The sequence below is a fragment of the Oncorhynchus tshawytscha genome, linkage group LG06, assembly GCF_018296145.1.
Source record: "Oncorhynchus tshawytscha isolate Ot180627B linkage group LG06, Otsh_v2.0, whole genome shotgun sequence".
Taxonomy (NCBI): domain Eukaryota; kingdom Metazoa; phylum Chordata; class Actinopteri; order Salmoniformes; family Salmonidae; genus Oncorhynchus; species Oncorhynchus tshawytscha.
This window is the reverse complement of record NC_056434.1, coordinates 73,462,580-73,482,013: the sequence shown is the minus strand read 5'-3', so window position 1 is coordinate 73,482,013 and position 19,434 is coordinate 73,462,580. Positions and strand designations below refer to the sequence as shown.

The 19,434-nt window shown below is 41.5% G+C and overlaps 1 protein-coding gene across 2 annotated transcripts in view; it reads right to left on the bottom strand.

Annotated features, from left to right (window-relative positions):
- The window catches only part of LOC112253063 (disintegrin and metalloproteinase domain-containing protein 12), a 133,747-nt gene extending 115,106 nt beyond the window's left edge, over positions 1 to 18,641 (bottom strand). For both annotated transcript variants that reach the window (XM_024424940.2, XM_024424941.2), the window contains exon 1: positions 18,092 to 18,641. In XM_024424940.2, the coding sequence (XP_024280708.1) occupies positions 18,092 to 18,200 (109 nt within the window). In that variant the 5' untranslated portion in view covers positions 18,201 to 18,641. The remainder of the gene's footprint in view (positions 1 to 18,091) is intronic.
- Positions 18,642 to 19,434: the final 793 nt, after the last annotated feature.

The following is a 19,434-nucleotide window of genomic DNA, read 5'->3' as shown; positions in this document are numbered from 1 at the left end:
AATGTAAAAAATATAGAACAATTAGAGAGTGTCATTTCCCCAAATTTGAAAACCTTATTCAAGGTTTCAAAGACCTCTCTGATGAGAGTAGGCTACCTGTCCTGTTTGGGGAGGACGCAGAGAGCTGTGGGATGGCAGCACACTGCATTGCTGCCTGCCATAAGATGAGGGACAGTGTCTGACCAATCAACCTGCACATGTACTCTACTGTATGCTTATTGTTATTGTTCAAGAAACAGAGAGAGAGAGAGAGAGATTCTGAGAGAGAGAGAGAGATACTGAGAGAGAGAGAGAGACATAGAGAGAGAGTGAGAGAGAGAGAAACAGAGAGAGATACTGAGAGAGATACTGAGAGAGAGATACTGAGAGAGAGAGAGAAACAGAGAGATACTGAGAGAGAGAGAGAGAGAGGGAGATCGAGAGAAACAGTGAGAGAGAGAAACAGTGAGAGAGAGAGAGAAACAGTGAGAGAGAAAGAGAGCGAGAGTACAACCGAGAGAGAGCGATACCGAGAGTGGGAGATACTGAGAGAGAGAATGAGAGAGAGAGAGAGAGAGAGATACTGAGAGAGAAAAAAATGATTACATTTTTACTATATTGTTGTTAATTTTGTATTTAATTTTGTATTATTATTTACTACCATCTTGTTATTCGTTAATGTTTATGTTAATGTTTATAACTTTATTAATGTATATTGTATACATTGTTGCTTTGGAAATATTGACACAATGTTTTTTCATGCCAATAAAGCAGCTTGAATTTGAGAAAGAGAGCAAGAAACAAAGCGAAATACAGACAGAGAGAGAGAAACAGAGAGAATACAACAGAGAGAGAGAGAGAGAAGAGAGAGAAAGACAGACAGACAGAGAGAGAGAGGACAACAGAGAGAGAGAAAGACAGACAGACAGACAGACAGAGGACAATAGAGAGAGAGGGAGAGATACTGAGAGAGAGAGAAAGATATGGAGAGAGAGAGAAAGCGAGCGAGAGAGAGAGAGAAAGAGAGAAAAACAGAGAGAGAGAGAGAAAGAGAGAGAAAGACAGACAGAGAGAGAGAGAGAGAGGACAACAGAGAGGGAGAGATACTGAGAGAGAGAGAAAGATACGGAGAGAGAGAGAAAGCGAGAGAGAGAGAAACAGAGAGAAAAACAGACACAGAGAGAGAGAAACAGAGAGAGAGTATGAGAGAGAGAGAGCGAGAGAGAGACAGACAGAGAGAGATACAGAAAGAAAGAAAGACAGACAGACAGACAGACAGAAAGAAAGAAAGAAGACAGACAGACAGACAGACAGACAGACAGACAGACAGACAGACAGACAGACAGACAGACAGACAGACAGACAGACAGACAGACAGACAGACAGACAGACAGACAGACAGACAGACAGACAGACAGACAGACAGACAGACAGACAGACAGACAGACAGACAGAGAGCGAGTGACAGTGATACTAAGAGAGAGAGATACTGAGAGAGAAAGATAGCAAGAGAGTACAACAGAGAGAAACATTGTATTATTTACTACCCTTTTATATTTTTATTTGTTATTGTTTATCATTTTATTAATGTATATTGTATGCACTGTTGCTTTGGCAATATTGACACAATGTTTTTCATGCCAATAAAGCAGCTTGAATTTTAATTTGAACAGAGAGAGTACAAAAGAGAGAAACAGAGTGGGAGAGAGACAGAGATACTGAGAGAGAGACAGAGATACGGAGAGAGAGACAGAGATACTGAGAAAGAGAGAGAGAGAGATACTGAGAGAGAGATACTGAGAGAGAGAGAGAGAGAGACAGAGAGAGATACTGAGAGAGAGCGATTGATACTGAGAAAGAGCGAGAGATACTGAGAGAGAGAGAGAGAGAGAGAGAGAAAGAGATACTGAGGGAGAGAGAGATACTGAGGGAGAGAGAGAGAGATACTGAGGGAGAGAGAGAGAGTTCCGGAGTTCCAAATTGAGCAGCAGCTGCTGAAAAAATGAGCTCCAACAAATATTAAATTTACATGGTTTTTAGAGTGAAGTACATCGGGAAAAAAGCATAAGAAAACAGCAAGACTGAATAGGAGACAAAACAAGCAACAAACAAAGAAGATACGCTTTTGAAAAAGTGACTGTTTTTCATAAAATTGTTGTTATCTTAACTAGCTGAATTGTTAACCAGTTGATAAGCAGTTGCTAGGGACTCTCTTGTAAAGAAGCTAGCTAGCTAACAAATAATATCTAGTTAACAGATGAAAAGAAAGACAAAATAAGGACAGAAGACAAAAGGACATCAAAGTAAAACAGTCCCCTAAAGACACAAGAGACAATAATACAAGAAACAACGCTTCTATTGCAACATTGTAGCCAACATCACCAGCGTTGCTATGGAAATTGTTTACCCACCAGACATCCAAACGGAGAAAGCTAAGAAAAGTTTAAAAGGTTTGTTGATAGGACAGAACCATGAATGCCTGTTTGCAGATCTTATCAGTTGCAAAACCAGAGCAAATGCAATATTTAATACCAAATGAGGGAACATATGGAAAAGGGTTATTTGCAACCATTTCCCTTTCTCAAAAAAGAGAGGCATCAGCCAAGGATGTCAGATCAGCATTTTTGAAGAAGCTGACCAAAGCAACATGTATCAAACAGTAAACTTATATAATAATGGAACTGTATTGATACAAGCCAATGATTCCCACATGCTTCAAGAGGGCCACCATTGTTCCTGTTCCCAAGAAAGCTAAGGTAACTGAGCTAAACGACTACCGCCCCGTAGCACTCACTTCCGTCATCATGAAGTGCTTTGAGAGACTAGTCAAGGACCATATCACCTCCACCCTACCTGACACCCTAGACCCACTCCAATTTGCTACCGCCCAAATAGGTCCACAGACGATGCAATCTCAACCACACTGCACACTGCCCTAACCCATCTGGACAAGAGGAATACCATTGTGAGCATTTAACACCATAGTGCCCTCCAAGCTCGTCATCAAGCTCGAGACCCTGGGTCTCGACCCCGCCCTGTGCAACTGGGTACTGGACTTCCTGACGGGCCGCCCCCAGGTGGTGAGGGTAGGCAACAACATCTCCACCCCGCTGATCCTCAACACTGGGGCCCCACAAGGGTGCGTTCTGAGCCCTCTCCTGTACTCCCTGTTCACCCACGACTGCGTGGCCACGCACGCCTCCAACTCAATCATCAAGTTTGCGGACGACACAACAGTGGTAGGCTTGATTACCAACAACAACCTCAGGAGGCTGAAGAAATTCGGCTTGTCACCAGATGCACAATCGAGAGCATCCTGGAGGGCTGTATCACCGCCTGGTACGGCAACTGCTCCGCCCACAACCGTAAGGCTCTCCAGAGTGTAGTGAGGTCTGCACAATGCATCACCGGGGGCAAACTACCTGCCCTCCAGGACACCTACACCACCCGATGTCACAGGAAGGCCATAAAGATCATCAAGGACAACAACCACCAGAGCCACTGCCTGTTCACCCCGCTATCATCCAGAAGGCGAGGTCAGTACAGGTGCATCAAAGCTGGGACCGAGAGACTGAAAAACAGCTTCTATCTCAAGGCCTTCAGACTGTTAAGCAGCCACTACTAACATTGAGTGGCTGCTGCCAACACACTGACCAGTCCAGCCACTTTAATAATGGGAATTGATAGGAAATTATGTAAAATATATCACTAGCCACTTTAAACAATGCTACCTAATATAATGTTTACATACCCTACATTATTCATCTCATATGTATACATACAGTGCCTTGCGAAAGTATTCGGCCCCCTTGAACTTTGCGACCTTTTGCCACATTTCAGGCTTCAAACATAAAGATATAAAACTGTATTTTTTTGTGAAGAATCAACAACAAGTGGGACACAATCATGAAGTGGAACGACATTTATTGGATATTTCAAACTTTTTTAACAAATCAAAAACTGAAAAATTGGGCGTGCAAAATTATTCAGCCCCTTTACTTTCAGTGCAGCAAACTCTCTCCAGAAGTTCAGTGAGGATCTCTGAATGTTCCAATGTTGACCTAAATGACTAATGATGATAAATACAATCCACCTGTGTGTAATCAAGTCTCCGTATAAATGCACCTGCACTGTGATAGTCTCAGAGGTCCGTTAAAAGCGCAGAGAGCATCATGAAGAACAAGGAACACACCAGGCAGGTCCGAGATACTGTTGTGAAGAAGAAGTTTAAAGCCGGATTTGGATACAAAAAGATTTCCCAAGCTTTAAACATCCCAAGGAGCACTGTGCAAGCGATAATATTGAAATGGAAGGAGTATCAGACCACTGCAAATCTACCAAGACCTGGCCGTCCCTCTAAACGTTCAGCTCATACAAGGAGAAGACTGATCAGAGATGCAGCCAAGAGGCCCATGATCACTCTGGATGAACTGCAGAGATCTACAGCTGAGGTGGGAGACTCTGTCCATAGGACAACAATCAGTCGTATATTGCACAAATCTGGCCTTTATGGAAGAGTGGCAAGAAGAAAGCCATTTCTTAAAGATATCCATAAAAAGTGTTGTTTAAAGTTTGCCACAAGCCACCTGGGAGACACACCAAACATGTGGAAGAAGGTGCTCTGGTCAGATGAAACCAAAATGTAACTTTTTGGCAACAATGCAAAACGTTATGTTTGGCGTAAAAGCAACACAGCTCATCACCCTGACCACACCATCCCCACTGTCAAACATGGTGGTGGCAGCATCATGGTTTGGGCCTGCTTTTCTTCAGCAGGGACAGGGAAGATGGTTAAAATTGATGGGAAGATGGATGGAGCCAAATACAGGACCATTGTGGAAGAAAACCTGATGGAGTCTGCAAAAGACCTGAGACTGGGACGGAGATTTGTCTTCCAACAAGACAATGATCCAAAACATAAAGCAAAATCTACAATGGAATGGTTCAAAAATAAACATATCCAGGTGTTAGAATGGCCAATTCAAAGTCCAGACCTGAATCCAATCGAGAATCTGTGGAAAGAACTGAAAACTGCTGTTCACAAATGCTCTCCATCCAACCTCACTGAGCTCGAGCTGTTTTGCAAGGAGGAATGGGAAAAAATTTCAGTCTCTCGATGTGCAAAACTGATAGAGACATACCCCAAGCGACTTACAGCTGTAATCGCAGCAAAAGGTGGCGCTACAAAGTATTAACTTAAGGGGGCTGAATAATTTTGCACGCCCAATTTTTCAGTTTTTGATTTGTTAAAAAAGTTTGAAACATCCAATAAATGTCGTTCCACTTCATGATTGTGTCCTACTTGTTGTTGATTCTTCACAAAAAAATACAGTTTTATATTTTTATGTTTGAAGCCTGAAATGTGGCAAAAGGTCGCAAAGTTCAAGGGGGGCGAATACTTTCGCAAGGCACTGTAACAACAAATCCAGAATTGATTAAAACATCAAGGGGCAGGACATAATAATCCTACTGGAAACATGGTGTCGTGGAGACAGATACTCAGTGTCCCTCAGGCTATAGAGAAAGTTAACTTCCATCAATCAAACATAAAAATGCCAAACGGGGCCGAGACTCAGGAGGAATCATCATTTGGCATAAGCAGGACTTAGGACTGAATGAAATGAAAAAAAGTACTAATCACATTTGGCTAAAACTTAACAAAGGTTCAATCTATTGTGACAATGATGTATGCATATGTGCAGCTTATGCTCCTCCTTCAGATTCATCATATTATGATGATCAGTTTTTTGACAATCTCCATACAGAAATCATTCAAATTCAGGCAGAGGGTAAAGAGCTTCTTTGTGGAGATTTCAATGCAAGAACAGGTTCTGAGCCTGACTACACTGATGTGGGTGGTAACCACCACATATTTGGACACCCCTCCTTGTATAGTAACCCTATTATAAATAATAGAAACAGTCCTGACCAAATATTGAACAAAAATGGGAAGGAGTTAGTGCATCTCTGTCGAGCATTAGGCCTGTACATGCTTAATGATAGAATCAGAGGGGACTCTTTATGTCAGTTTACTTACTGCTCAGCTCTTGGGACAAGTGTAGTCGATTATGCCATCACTGACATTGACCCCTCCTCCATTAGTGCATTCACTGTCAGACCACAGACACCATTGTCAGATCAGAGTCAGATCAACGTGTTTCTGAAGTAATTAACCAGCAATATTCATTCAAAAAAACATCCCAATAAACTCTACAACATAAACCAACCGTACAGGTGGGGTCAAAACAGCCCAATAAACTCTACAACATAAACCAACCGTACAGGTGGGGTCAAAACAGCCCAATAAACTCTACAACATAAACCAACCGTACAGGTGGGGTCAAAACAGCCCAATAAACTCTACAACATAAACCAACCGTACAGGTGGGGTCAAAACAGCCTACAAATAAACTCTACAACATAAACCAACCGTACAGGTGGGGTCAAAACAGCCCAAAAAACTATACAACATAAACAAACCGTACAGGTGGGGTCAAAACAGCCCAATAAACTCTACAACATAAACCAACCGTACAGGTGGGGTCAAAACAGCCCAATAAACTCTACAACATAAACCAACCGTACAGGTGGGGGTCAACATAAACAGCAGGTGGGGTCCAACAAGCCGATAAACAAACCGTACAGGTGGGGTAAACTCTACAACATAAACCACACAGCCCAATAAACTCTACAACATAAACCAACCGTACAGGTGGGGTCAAAACAGTGCAAAGAGATTCATTGAAACATTGAACTCAAATGAAATGATGAACTCTATACAGTTCTTCAATAACTCACAATACCAAAACAATAAAGAAGTGTCAATTCGGCTACTCAAAACATCAATTGCATATTCCAAAAAGCAGCATCGAAAGCAAATTTGAGAAAACCAAAGAAATGCAACTTCAGAAACAAAAAACAAAATGTTTCTGAAAAAGAGTTTGATAACCAATGTAAAACAATTCGAAAACACCTAAGACAAAAGTCAACTGAAAAACATACACAGCAAAACAACCCAGAGCGACGCTACAAATTCTTCGAAACTCTGAAACAGTATAAACATACACTGAAAAATGCAAGAAATTGAATTATACCAACAAGACACTTGATGAAATTGAAAACGCAATTGACCAAAATCAGTTCTGGGACATGTGGAACAACTTAAGCATGACAAAGCCACAAGAATTAGCCATACAAAATGAAGTAATTTGGAAAACGTATTTTGATAATCTAACATCCCACAAAAACAATTACAGCAGAACCAATTAGAAATTCAAGAAAAATTTAACATCCTTGAATCAGTCATTAAAAACAAACAAAATCCATTAGATTACCCAATAACCCAACAAGAACTAAATGAAAAGCTCAAATCTATCAAATCAAAGGCTTGCGGTCTAGATGGTCTAGATAACATCAGAAACAGCACACCTGAGTTGCAAAATGCTGTGCTTAAATTGTTCAACATGGTTTTAACTTCTGACTGCTTCCCTGATGTCTTGAAACAGGGGCTCATCTCCCCTATCCACAAAAGTGGAGACAAATCAGACCCCAATAATTACAGGGGAATTTGCATAAACAGCAACTCGGGAAATGTTTTCTGTAGCATTTTGAATTCAAGAATTCAAACCTTTTCTCCAATAAAAAAAATTAACAAGTAAATGTCAAATTGGCTTTCTCCCCAAACATCGCACTACTGACCATATATACACCTTACACACACTAATTAGAGAGAGAGAGAGAGAGAGAGAGAGAGAGAGAGATCCTGAGAGAGAGCTTTGGCAATGTTAACACATGTTTCCCATGCCAATAAAACCCCTTGAATTTAATTGAATTGAATTGAGAGAGAGAGCGAGAAAAAGACAGACAGAGAGAAACAGAGAGAGAGTACAACAATTAACCTGGAGAAGAGCCCTCCAAGCAAGCTGGTCCTGGGGCTCTGTTCACAAACACAAACAGACCCCACAGAGCCCCAGGACAGCAGCACAATTAGACCCAACCAAATCATGAGCAAAGAAAAAGATAATTACTTGACACATTGGAAAGATTTCACAAAAAAACAGAGTAAACTAGAATGCTATTTGGCCCTAAACACAGTGACAGAATACAGAATTCCTGACCACCGTGACTGACCCAAAATTAGGGAAATCTTTGACTATGTACAGACTCTTTGACTATGTACAGAATAGCCTTGATTTTGAGAAAGGCTGCCATAAGCAGACTTGGCTTTCAAGAGAAGACAGGCTATGTGCACACTGCCCACAAAACTAGGTGGAAACTGAGCTGCAATTCTTAACCTCCTGCAAAATGTATGACCATATTAGAGACACATATTTCCCTCAGAGTACACAGAAAGAGGGATACTTAGTCAGTTGTACAACGGAATGCCTTCAACTGAAATGTGTGCAGTGAGCTGCCTTAATCGACATCTACGTCTTTGGCGCCTGGGGAACAGTGGGTTAACTGCCTTGCTCAGGGGTAGAATGACATATTACTTGTTAGCTCGGGGATTCAATCCAGCAACCTTTCAGTTACTGGTGCAACGCTCTAACCACTAGGCTACCTGCCTCCCCACAAAGAATTTGAAAACAAATCCAATTTTGATAAACCCCCATATCTTTTGGGTGAAATATAGCAGCAAGATTTGTGACCTGTTCTCACAAGAAAAGGGCAACCATTGAAGAACAAACACCATAGTAGATACAACCTATATTTATTTTCCCTTTTGTACTTTAACTATTTGCACATCATTACAACACTGTATATAGACATAATAGGACATTTGTAATGTCTTTATTATTTTTGAACTTTTGGGAGTGTAATGTTTACTGTACATTTTTTATTGGTTTATTTCACCTTTGTTTATTATCTATTTCACTTGCTTTGGCAATGTAAACATGTGCTTCCCATGCCAATAAAGCCCCTTAAATGTAAATTGAATTGACAGAGAGAGAGAAAGAGAGAGAGAGAGAGAGAGAGAGAGAGAGAAGAGAAAAGAGCTGAGAGAGTAATAATAATGAGTGAGACGCATAAATATCCCCTCCAAAAATGCTAACGTTCCCTGTTACTGTAATGGTAGAGGTTAGCATATCTTGGCGGTATGCATGATATTTTTCACTCATCATTATTCACGATTCATTCAGGACTATCTGGAATCATGGTAGCATCCACATTAATGTAGAAGTGTTTAGAAACACATTCTATTCTTATTTACAATAAAAGTGACTCTAAAATGCCACAAAACATTATTTACCATTCATTTCTATTAGGCACGAAATTAATCTGAAACACAACCAAATCAAACAGCAAATGCATCCAACAAGTTTGTAGAGTCACAATCTTGATGTTTTTATTGTTTGCTTTAAATATGGGACCAAAAACTTAACTTTTCACTACTTTAATACACATTTAAATCCCAATACATTTGGTCCCCTAAAATTGGGGAACTATGTACAAAACGTGCTGTAATTTCTAAACGGTTCACCAGATATGGACGGAAATACACTCAAATTAAAGCTGACAGTCTGCACTTTTAACCACATAGTCAATTCAAATGCAAAGTGCTGGAGTACAGAGGCAAAACAACAAACAAATGTCACTGTCTCAATACTTTTGGAGCTCACTGTAGATAGTATATAAACCAACAGTGTACCTTCCTGGGAACATTATTGTTTTACAAATCTAATTGGCAATGCAAGGGATTGCCTGTCATGTGCATACCTCTGTAACATCAATGAGTCTTTGAATGAGGAACCATCCATTGAAGTCAATAGTGCTGGACCCATTCTGTTAACACTAACAAAACCTAATCAAATCGATTCTGTAGCATGCATCGTTTAACTACCTGAACTTCTAGCAGCATAGACTTGCCTTAATGCCATCTCATCACTCTGAAAGTACAGTACTCCAGTACAAAGGAAGGCCCCATTCATAAGACACAAGCCTCTTTTGAGCCAGTTATGGTTTTAGGGCTAACGCTACAACATCAAAGAAAATGCTTTACACTTCCCCGTATTAAAACTGTACCGTAATCACTATGCACACAATAAAAGACCAAGTCGTTGAAACAATTCCTATTAGAAGTCGTGTTCTCACACTAATAAAACCTATAGCTAGTTCTAACTCTCTCCTCTCTGTGATATTTATGATGAATGTGGCATAGCATGATATTGGATGCTAAAGGCAACCTGAAAAGAAACCTCTTACATAGCACAACCCAGTAAGCATTTCTTTATAGCTTACATACTGCCCTGAGGAACATCAATGTAGCTAGTTGCCAAAACCAAAATAGTGAATTGTCCTCATACATGATCCAGTGCTGCTTCACGTATGCCCTTAAAGCCAATCACAATATGGAGTATTTATGTGTTGTTATGACATCAACAGGACACCAAACAAAGCTGAAACAGCCTGGCGTTAGAATCATGCCAGAGGAGAAAAACTACAAGCATCAGTAGAGATCCTTCTTATCTGCGGGGTGGTATGGAGGTTAGATGGGGAATAATTTATACAAACATCCCCTCACCACCAGTCCCCCACCCAGTCCCTCTCTGGCCCTCCTTGACCTGTATGTAATGGGAGGACTGTTTTGCTGTGCTAAGTGGGACCAGTTGTCCTCTTGAGAAGTGCTCGTCATGCCGTCCAAGGCCCCTGGTGAAGTCATCTTTCTGTAGGGACCTCACTGTAGGTGTGTGTGTGTGCCTGGAGGCCATTGAAATTATTATCCCCGATTCCTCCTTCCATCGCCAGCTCCCTCCCTCCTTACCTTGCCAAGTGATAACACTCTACAGGCATGCAGTAATGAAGCTGGGGCTAACTGGAAAAGGGGATGTTAATCATGACTGTTGGGCCCCACACCCCCATTTCAAACAGCCAAGCCGATTAAGTGGAAGATTGGGTAAACATTGGGCTGGTGGATCATGGTGAAATAATGGTAATTTGAAACTCCCAATGCTCACCACATAAGCATGTTCTGTTAAGGGAGGGCCCTGAGGTGTGTGTGTGTCTGCGTGTGTGTGCATGTGCGTGTGTACAGTATGTCAATGTTTTGTGATATTTGCAGACAGAAATGTTTGATTTTGCTGCTGCAATTCAAGAAAATTTGCTGGACAGTTTTACGGGGAAAAAGTGAAAGCCCTCACGTAATATGCGGGAAATTGTTGTTTTTGCCAAAAAACACTGCGATCACAGAATCCTTGAGGGAGTGGTATGTGTGAGTTCAGGGGGGGTCCATGCCCTCCCATCCCTCAGGAGCTGCAGAGGAAGCATCGGCTTAGGAGCCACTTTTCACCTTGGATTCTGGCTCCGAGCTCTGGGGATCCCAGAATGGGGACCTGGCGATTCTGGCTTTCAGTAACTGATCACACATGCAGGAACACCTAACAGGCAGCTACGGAGAAGCATGTTCCAACTATCACCTTAGTAAACCCAGCACAGGGGTTTTAGTGAAGACATTTGATCCATCTGACACACATGGATGTTCAGATCACCTCAAAGGGCCCTCAAACTCTACATTTTTTCAGGCATGTGTGCAGTATGCTCACACACACAAACACATCAACAGGTTTAAGGCAAAGCACATTTCAGAGTAGCACTACTTCTCAGCACTCACCTTTCAAGAAGTATTTCAATTATTATAATATTCTCTCAGTACCTCAGAACAAGCTCTGCTCACCATCAAAAGCATTCTAAAGGTCAATCCATAAAACTGACCAGGGGAAAACTTGTCATACTGGCTGTATTTATGCCTGCTTGAACGGCAAATAGCTCAGATACACATGAACACATAAAATGACCCTGGGGACCGATAGAACATTGCTCAGAGACACAGAAAAATGATACAACTTTCCTTTAAGTGAGTGATGGTGACCACTCCAATAGTGGCATGAAGAACGCTGGTGCTAAAAAAGTCCTCAAAGCTGCAACTGTCCCAATGAGCGCACACACACACACACCCACACGCACCAACCCACAGACCGCATGTGTCTGTCAGATTCACTCTGCACAATGAAGTCCTCTACCCTCTCCATCATTCCTTTCTTTACCTCTCAGGTGGCTCACCTAGCATTGCCCCACTATTGGAGCCCCCTAGCATGGACCTCTTTTCATCCAACCCTAATAATGGCATCCAATTGAGAAGCCTGGCATCTAGCATGGCACCGTTCTCTGTGAGCCCATGGGGTTCTCACACTGCTTCCGGTGTGGTGATCTGTTCTGCTGCTGTGTCTAGTGTCCACTACAAAAAAACTCAGGTTCGGGAATAACTGGCTAATACGAAGCTTTCCTCTCTCTGTATGTTAGCAATGTACTGCAGAACTATGGCAACTAGGGGTTTTGTTACTCTGTCTAAGTAAGTTTTTTATACTGAAGAAAAATGTCAATGATTTTAATGGGTTACAGTTCATATGAGGAAATATGTCAATTGAAATGAATTCATTAGGCCCTAATCAATGGAATTCACATGACTGGGCAGGGGCGCAGCCATGGGTGGGCCTGGGAGGGCATAGGCCCACCCACTGGGGAGCCAGGCCCAGCCAATCAGAATGAGTTTTTCCCCACAAAAGGGCTTTAGGACAGACAGAAATACTACTCTGTTTCATCAGCTGTCCAGGTGGCTGGTCTCAGACAATCCCGCAGGTGAAGATACCAGATGTGGAGGTCCTTTGGTTACACGTGGTCTGCTGTTGGGAGGCCGGTTGGAAGTACTGCCAAATTCCCTAAAACGTTGGATGCGGCTTACGGTAGAGAAATTAGCATTCAATTATCTGGCAACAGCTCTGATGGACATTCCTGCAGTAGGCATTCCAATTACATGCACCCTCAAAACTTGAGACATCTGTGTCATTGTGTTGTGACAAAACTGCACATTTTAGAGTGGCCTTTTATTGTCCCCAGCACAAGGTGCATCTGTGTAATGATCATGCTGTTTAATCAGCTTCTTGATATGCCACACCTGTCAGGTGGATAGATAATCTTGGCAAAGGAGAAATGCAAACTAACAGGGATATAAACAGATGTGTGCACAAAATTGGAGAGAAATAAGCTTTTTGTGCATATGTAACATTTCTGGAATCTTTTAATTCAGCTCCTGAAACATGGGACTAACACTTTACAGTACATGTTGTGTTTATATTTGTGTTCATTATATAATTATAGTGAATTAGGTTTAGAGGAACTGTTTGCTGACTGACATTTATGTAGTATTTTTTTCCTCCAACTGAAACATTGATGATAAATCGTGTGTGCGCCTTTCTTCTTTTTTGGCCTGCAGTGACATTTGTGTATTTACAGATTATATGGTGACTCATAACAAGTATGTGTGTCAAAGTGGATAGACATTTTTGACCCGTTTCAAGAAGCTAGGCCTATGTCCACGTCACTACTTCACAGGAGAGGCATTTGAAAGTGGTTGTTTTTTCATCTTTTTTTTTGTTGCCAGAAATGCCTTCTGGAACATGTCAACTACCATGTGACTTAATAACAAACTCGTAAATACTAATAAAATTGTTAAATCACAAGTCTATTTGGTTTAGCCACAGACAAATACAGGAACCTTCCCGCTAGCCATAATTGTCTGAGATAATAGATGGGCTGGACATGTCAAGAGATGAGTACGGATTGGTCTGCCATGTACCATGCTTCTGTCTACAGTATAACATGAGCTGCTCAGTATGTGTGGATAATCTTTTCAACCGCTGCTTTTTTTAAAGATATCATGAATAACTGAAAAGGTGTTGCTTCTGCTCTCAACATTGCTGCCCTAAAGTTAATAGCACTCTCGACAAAGATCAGTGGGAAAAAGTTGTGATGGACTACTTTCTAGAGGACGATTGTGCCATGCTGACTCTCTCTGACTCTGAAAACGAATCAGACGATGAGGAAATTCCTGATTTAGGTAAAAACATTTTTATTGAACCAGACATTGTAGAGTCTTCTGATAAAAGTGATGGGGAAGAAACAGCGATCAAGTGTTGATGTCACGGAAGAAGTTGACTGAGTTTTGAAATCATTGGAATGCCCAGTGGAAGCAGAGAGATGATTGCCAAATGCGGAGAGAGCCGAAAAGAGAACACAGAAGGCTATTGTATAAAACGCCTGTCTCCGGATTACATCTTCCAACTAAGGGCAACTATGGCATCCATGACAGAGACGGAGAAGAGTTCATCCATGTATACGCAAGAGTCGAGCTACATTTTCAGATATTATATGTTTCTAATTTTACCAGAAAGTCATTTTCATTGCAAGTTAAAACATACTGTTAGCTAGCTAGCGTTAGCTAGCTGGCTCGCTAGCTAATGTTACGTGTATGATCTGTGTAGTAATATTATCCGTATCTCAGAAATCCATTTGAATTGCTAGTTATAGCCTAATGTTAGCTAGCTAGCTAACATTGACTTTCGTTAGCTTTAGTTGCATGGTGCATGATAGTATGAGTTGGGATTAGGGTTCATTGTTTAGCTAGCTAGCTACATGTCTAAACAATGCAAGTAACCATTTCACATTTAAACCTTCTGTATCCTGTGCACGTGACAAATATATATACACTTTCATTTGATTTGATATAGTGTGTGTTTACCAGAGACGGTAATGTGAAGAACAACATGACCTGCACCAAAATCAGATTAGGATATAGGCCAAGGACTAGATGAAGTGTATTTTTACTTCTACAGTTCTTTCTCCTACTTTCACCACTTTCAGTCTTGAAATCTTTGGTTGTTTACTTCACTACCTTACTCATTCTATTAAGCACATCAAATCAAATGCATTGGTCACATACACGTGTTTATCAGATGTTATTGAAGGTGTAGCGAAATGCCTGTGCTTCTAGCTCAAACAGTGCAGTAATATCTAACGTGTAATAGCTAACAGTTTCACAACATATTCCAAAAATACACGTAAATCTAAGTAGGAATGAATTAAGAATATATATACATATATGTCAGAGCGGCATTGGACTAAGATACAGTGGAATAGTATAGAATACAGTATATACATATGAGATGGGTGATGCAATATTTACAAACAATTAAAGTGACTAAGATACCGTAGAATAGTGTGGAGGGAAGTTTATACATATGAAATGAGTAATGCTAGATCCGGAAACATTATTAAAATGGCTAGTGATCCTTTTCTAAAAGTGGCCAGTGATTCCTAATCTATGTCTATAGTCACCCGCCTCTGATGTGCTAGTGATGGCTGACGATGAGAGAGATGGGTGGATGTGAATCATTAAAGAGATGGGTGGAGCCTAGACTTAAAAGGGTGTGAATGATGCTGAATGGGTGTAGACAAAGAAGAGCTCTCCAGTAGGTGTACCAAAACATTCACGGCGTTACAAGTTTATCAACTTTCAAAGCAGATTTTTCCCCCCAATTGTTCCTCTATGATATACTATTTTCAAGCTGAGTCTCTACTTTTATCCAATGTAAAAAAATAAATAATTTCAAATGTTGCTACATAGTACCGAATCCAGGTGGTGGGTCATATTTGTGAGTGTATTTTCTGCACTCACTTGTGCACTCATGTGTGCATGCATCTGTGTGTTGGGATCCATGTCAGGTCGTGTGTTTGTCTGTTTGTTCCCAGGGTGGTGCAGCAGCAGCGTTTGCCAAGCAGCAGGTAGCTAAATCACAAAGACAACTTTAATGGCCAATGACGCCTAACAGAGAAAGACACTGATAACTATGTCTCACAGTCCCAAGACGGCAACAACTAATGCCAACATGTCCCCATAATGTCAAAGACAGCCAATGAGCTGGGGCCTGAAACCAGGAAGACTATTCCCTCAATGGGTTTTCCAGAGGGAGGAGTGGCAACGGTGGCAGCCGTCAGCCATACATCAGCATTCCAGAGCATTCTGAGGGGTGACATGAGTTACATCCAGCGCTTACACTCCTCAAGGAAAGTGTGTGTGTCTCAGACTGTGCTTCTGTGTGTCCTTTGTTGTCCGGTCAGAGTAAGATTTTCAATTTCCCGGCCCCTTCTCCACTATGTTTGGACACAACCAAAGTCTGACTGAATAGATGATATCCTCAAATCTAATCATGGTAATTTGGCTCCCTCTAATTGTTTATTGAACTCTGGATAAATCACAAACCTAAAAGTACACAACCTTGTTTAAATCTATGTAGGCTAATTGGAATAAACAAGATTAAGAGTTTATCGGTCTGAAATGAAACAGCCATTCACTAAGAGGCTCTTATCAAAGCAGACCGACCTCCCACTCATCTTCACGTTGTTTGACAACCCTGTAGTAACACAGTAATTAGGATAATATCGCTCCTCTAGCTATGATTATGGTTAAGCAACTCAATTTATATTTTCTCTGGGATGACAGTCCAGCTTTTCTGGGAGGTCTTGGAGACTCCCCCTCATTTGACAATCACCACTGAACACAGTAGGATCCTACAGCCTCTATGGGAAAGAATGATATTCATTGTGACATGAACCCACAATGGCATTGAGTCTGAAAGATATCCTTTCAGTTATCTCTAAATTGCAGGTGAGAAGGTGAACATTGGCAAACTATCACTATTGAGAAAGTTCTATGAGAACTTGACTGTATGATGTAGCCTAGACATTTCTTTTACTTTAAAAACATTTTTTTTTAACCTTTATTTAACTAGGCAAGTCAGTTAATTTTCAATGATGGCCTAGGAACAGTGGGTTAACTGCCTGTTCAGGACAGAACGACAGATTTGTACCTTGTCAGCTTGGGGATATGAACTTGCAACCTCTCGGTTGCTAGTCCACCACTCTAACCACTAAGCTACCCTGCAGCCCCATTGAAAATGAGACATCGATATCGATATACAATATTTCACATTCGTTGATGATGATGACATTCCAACTACCACTACGTGGAGGAACTCAGGAGATAACCTGCAGACATCAAGGCATGGTTTTGCCCCATTTCAATACACACTATTCTCAAACTATTTTGTACACCCTGTTCAGAGCCAAGCAGGTCCCAGAGTGTAATGTTTGTGTGTTTCTAAAATATATTCTGTTTTAGTGGCCTCTCAGAGCGTAGCAGATGGAACGATAACACTGTCATTGCCATTTGTCTCTGCTGTAATATTGAGATGATGGAGAATGAATAAACTAGGGTATATGTGGGGTTATTAGATATAGGCCTAACTTAACCCATCTAATAGATACACTCACTAATGTTATAGTTCATGGAGGGACCATAGAAGTTGCTCAAACACAGGTTTATCCAGGTTACCAAATAACCACTTCAAAACTATTTTTTATCCGGACTGTTTCTTAACTTCTCACTCTCTCTCTACCACTGACTCTGAGACAGAAAGGCTCTACTCAGGTGGATTGGAGAGGGAGGATAAGAGCTGTTCTGAGGCCAGTCCCGGTGGCTTAGTTTAGCTGACAGGCTGAGGCTCTCACTAGATCCTCTCTCTTATCAAAGGATGCATCTCACATACACTCACACTCCAGAGGTGGTTTGGTCACCTCAGCCAGCACAGCTCTAATCTCCTTAGTAGTATCTCTCTCTCTCGCTCTCTCTCTCTCTCTCTCTCTCTCTCTCTCTCTCTCTCCTTGCTCTCTGTATGTCAGTCTCTTTTTGTTTGTCTGTCTCTCTCGCTCTCCTCTCGCTATCTGTCTCATTCTGTATTTCTGTCTCTCTCTCTCTCTCGTTATGTCTCTGTCAGTCACACATTGATTTGAACATAAGCAGGCAATGTTTGGTGAGCTAAACTCATCCACCCAGCACTGCTGTCACTTTCCTGCTATTGTCTCATCTCACTTTGCAGGAATCAATAGCCCCAGGATACACCTCAGTAACAAACCTCTCTCTCTTCCTCTAACACACAAACACACACACACACACACACACACACACTTAAAATTGTTTTAGATTTGACCAAACCGAGATGCAGAAAAAATGTTTTTGTAGCCTTGGGATTTCTGCATTAATGGGTAACTTGGATATAAAAGCTGAATTAAGCTTGATACCGTTTAACTCTACATACTTAGACTTTTACATTTTAATTGACATAAATGTGATACAGTAGCCCATGTATCTCCACTTCCAATGTAAACTACTGCAAAATAAAACTGTCAGCATGGCTGATGGCAAATTCAAATAGAGACTTACCATCATGTAAATTCAGAAGTGTGTTGTCTGTATTGCCCGTTGCTGTTGACATGGACAAGACATGGAAAACAATTAGAAATGCAAAGTTCGTCCAACGCCAGTTAGTCATTTTGCCCGATTTGGGAAAGAAATGCGTTCAGGGTGAATTATTTCACCGACACGACTATAATATGCTGTCCACGAGTGATTGACAGAAACGGGATGCAAGCAGTAGAGTGGGATCAGCTCCGAAACAGAGGAAGACCAAGTATTGACTTCTTATAGCGGGACCACGAAAGAGGAGCTGTCAAAAACTTTTCATCCAAGCATGCTGAAATCCCTGCGTGTCGCACTCAAGGACTTGGCAGTAATGTCACCAAGACACTGACAAGTGAGTTTGAAAAATTAGAAGTAAGCGGGTGCGACAGAAAACAGAGAGAGAGATAGCCTACATAAAAAATCTGATTCAGAGACCAGCGTACTCTTTAACATCAGAGCCGCTACACTCTACAATGTCCATGTGCGCTTGCAAGGACTAGATCCGTTGGGTCCTAGCGCCGCGAGGGTCCTAGCGCCGCGAAGGTAAAATGCATCTTTGTAAAAAAAGAGCATCCAATCATAGAGTTTCTAAACCCAGAGGCGCAACATCGCGAGACTTCCGGGAACGCTTGCAAACAGACCTAGCAGTCCAGGGTTTGGTCTTTGAGAAGTCAGTGAGACCTAAATAATGGTGTTCCAAAAAAGGTCCAGTCACCAGGACCACAAATACAAATTCCATCTAGACGCCATTGCCCTAGAGCACACAAAAAAATATTCATACCTTGGCCTAAACATCAGCGCCAAAGGTAACTTCCACAAAGCTGTGAACAATCTGAGAGACAAGGCAATAAGGGCCTTCTATGCCATCAGAAGGAAAATAAAATTCAACATACCAATTAGGATCTGGCTAAAAATACTTGATTCAGTCATAGAACCCATTGCCCTTTATGGTTGTGAGGTCTGGGGTCCGCTCACCAACCAAGATTTAAAAAATGGGACAAACACCAAATTAGACTCTGCATGCAGACTTCTGCAAAAATATCCCCCGTGTACAACGTAGAACAACAAATAATGCATGCAGAGCAGAATTAGTCCGATACCCACAAATTATCCAAATCCAGAAGAGCAGCTAAATTCTACAACCACCTGAAAGGAAGCGATTCCCAAACCTTCCATAACAAAGCCATCACCTACAGAGAGATGAACCTGGAGAAGAGTGCCCTAAGCAAGCTGGTCCTGGGGCTCTGTTCACAAACACAAACACAAACACACCCCACAGAGCCCCAGCAGCACAATTAGACCCAAGCAAATCATGAGAAAATAAA